Source organism: Triticum dicoccoides, chromosome 3B (assembly GCF_002162155.2).
Source record: "Triticum dicoccoides isolate Atlit2015 ecotype Zavitan chromosome 3B, WEW_v2.0, whole genome shotgun sequence".
Lineage (NCBI taxonomy): Eukaryota > Viridiplantae > Streptophyta > Magnoliopsida > Poales > Poaceae > Triticum > Triticum dicoccoides.
Genome location: NC_041385.1, coordinates 481,288,489 through 481,290,613, shown reverse-complemented (window position 1 = coordinate 481,290,613; position 2,125 = coordinate 481,288,489). Strand labels below are relative to the sequence as shown.

Genomic DNA, 2,125 nt, shown 5'->3' with positions numbered 1-2,125 from the left:
CTTAATGTGGCCATTAGCTTTGTTCAAAGTCCCACCGTGTAAATTGTGTGGGACTTGCGAATACCATTATCTATTGAAACCAATTCTCTGTCGTCATTTTTACCTGTGGCTACAAGTTATACCATTATTTATTGAAACCAATTCTCTGTTGTCATTTTTACCTGTGGCTATTAGTTATGTCACAGGACTTTGAACAATCGGTATTTATTGAAACCAATTGGGTGTAAATTGTGCGGGACTTGCGAATAGCGGTATTTATTGAAACCAATTTCTCTGTTCTCGTTTTTACCTGTGGCTATTAGTTATGTCATAAAGATCCTGTGTTGATCAAACTATGTAGTACTGTGCAATTTGTCCATTGGTCACTGCTTGGCTATGATTAGTGCGCCTTCTCTATTTCTATTGCTGCTGCAGAGCAACTGATATGGTGATATGGGTGCTCATTAGCCTCCGACCCTGGTTATACTATATCTAGCAATTCAGATCAGTAGTTCTGTCTATGACATCTGTGTTAAGTTCAGCTTTCATGCTTTATGGAAGTCTATATGTACTCTAGTTTGAAGCTGTTGTAGTAGTTCTTGTAAAATAGTTGCTGACCAAGAAATGATGCTCTCATAGAGAATAACTAGCTTGTCAAATATTTGAGTAGATTTAGTGATTAGATCTTACACAAGAGTAGGTTCATGTATCAGTGCTGATTCAACTCTATTAGAATGGTTAGCCAAATTTTGTTTCGTGGAATGAACACTTGAATTCAGCACAGCATACTAGCTGTTGTATTCATGTAGTTTACTCCTTAGGTTTACAAACCAGTTGATAATGGTTTCCTTTGTCATGTTGCTCTTGGAGTTTCTTCTATACTGTCCATAGTCTGAAGCGGGTGAATTTTATTTAGCATTTCAATCTTATTCATGTGGCACTCAAGAATAAGGAATTGCGATCCTGGTGAATGTTTCACATGAGACATCCTCCTGTTGCAAACATGTTGATACTAATACCTTTGTTGCTTTCAGTTCTTAATTTATGTCTTGCATTGAACTATATACAATTCATATTTGAGTTTGATATGTCGCACATGTGTATTACGTCATCTTTATTGGCATTCATATGCAAGTGCTGAATAATTTGTGTGTTGTAGCTGCTGCCTTTTGTTACGTTATTTTTTTCCCGTTTAATTACACGCTCTATTTCATATGCTGACCTGCTGCTTAAATGCAGGGATGAGTATGACGGTCGAGCAGTGGGAGACATTCAGCAAATCAGTACCTGCAATAGAAGACGCCATCAGAACACTTGGAGAATCAGATTGAAAGGATGCCAGAAAAACCTAAAAATCTCGACGCTCGTTCTGGACCTCTGCAAGTAGAGTAGTCCATGGGTGCTCTGAGTACTCCATGGGGCTACTAGAGTTCATCTGGACTTGTATAAAGCTTCTCCCTTAGTCAAGGTACCGTACCTACTGATGCGTGCTGGGTAGACAGTTTGGGTGTGTTCGCGAACTAGTTCTCCGCCGGTATGGTGGACCGAAGTTTCATCGCTGTGCCATGTGATCTTGTGCTGTTTAATTGTCCTTTCTGATACCGTATGGATATGACGGGCCCTTAAGGCTATCGTTGTGAGTGAGTAGGACAACTGCCGAAAGCCGTCGTTTTCGGCTCAAGTTAAATCAGGGATCTTGATGTTCACACATCGAAATCTTCTAACAGTTCGAATTTTGGAAGTCTTGGCTGATCACGGAAACGGAAATTTCTACGCGGTCGTGCTGCTGCTGCAGGGAAAGCATACATGAACACCTACAGGAAGGACCTGAGAGGATAATAGACTTGTGTTTCGGCTTGAACATGGAAGACTCACAGTGAGACCAGGACAGGAAGTATCTATCATAATACTGCACAAGATAGTACGTGACTGACAGGGCCGCGGCTGTAGATCCACGTAGCTCATTGGAAAAAAGAGCTTTACTATTTCTTGTAGGATTTTGCCACTGGTGGTACATAGGTACTCTCTCCGTCCTAAGAGCATCTCCAACAGGCGCTGGTCGCGCCGCGCGCAAAAAACACGTATGCCGTGCGCGCATCGCTGGCTCCAACAGCCGCGCTAAAATGCAGCGCGCGCGCCGCTTCAG

The 2,125-nt window shown here is 42.0% G+C and overlaps 1 protein-coding gene across 1 annotated transcript in view; it reads left to right on the top strand.

Moving 5' to 3' along the window:
- LOC119276647 (RNA polymerase II transcriptional coactivator KELP-like) overlaps positions 1 to 1,685 on the top strand; it is a 3,064-nt gene extending 1,379 nt beyond the window's left edge. The window contains exon 3 of the mRNA XM_037557769.1: positions 1,219 to 1,685. Coding sequence (XP_037413666.1) covers positions 1,219 to 1,310 — 92 coding nt within the window. The 3' untranslated portion in view covers positions 1,311 to 1,685. The remainder of the gene's footprint in view (positions 1 to 1,218) is intronic.
- Positions 1,686 to 2,125: the final 440 nt, after the last annotated feature.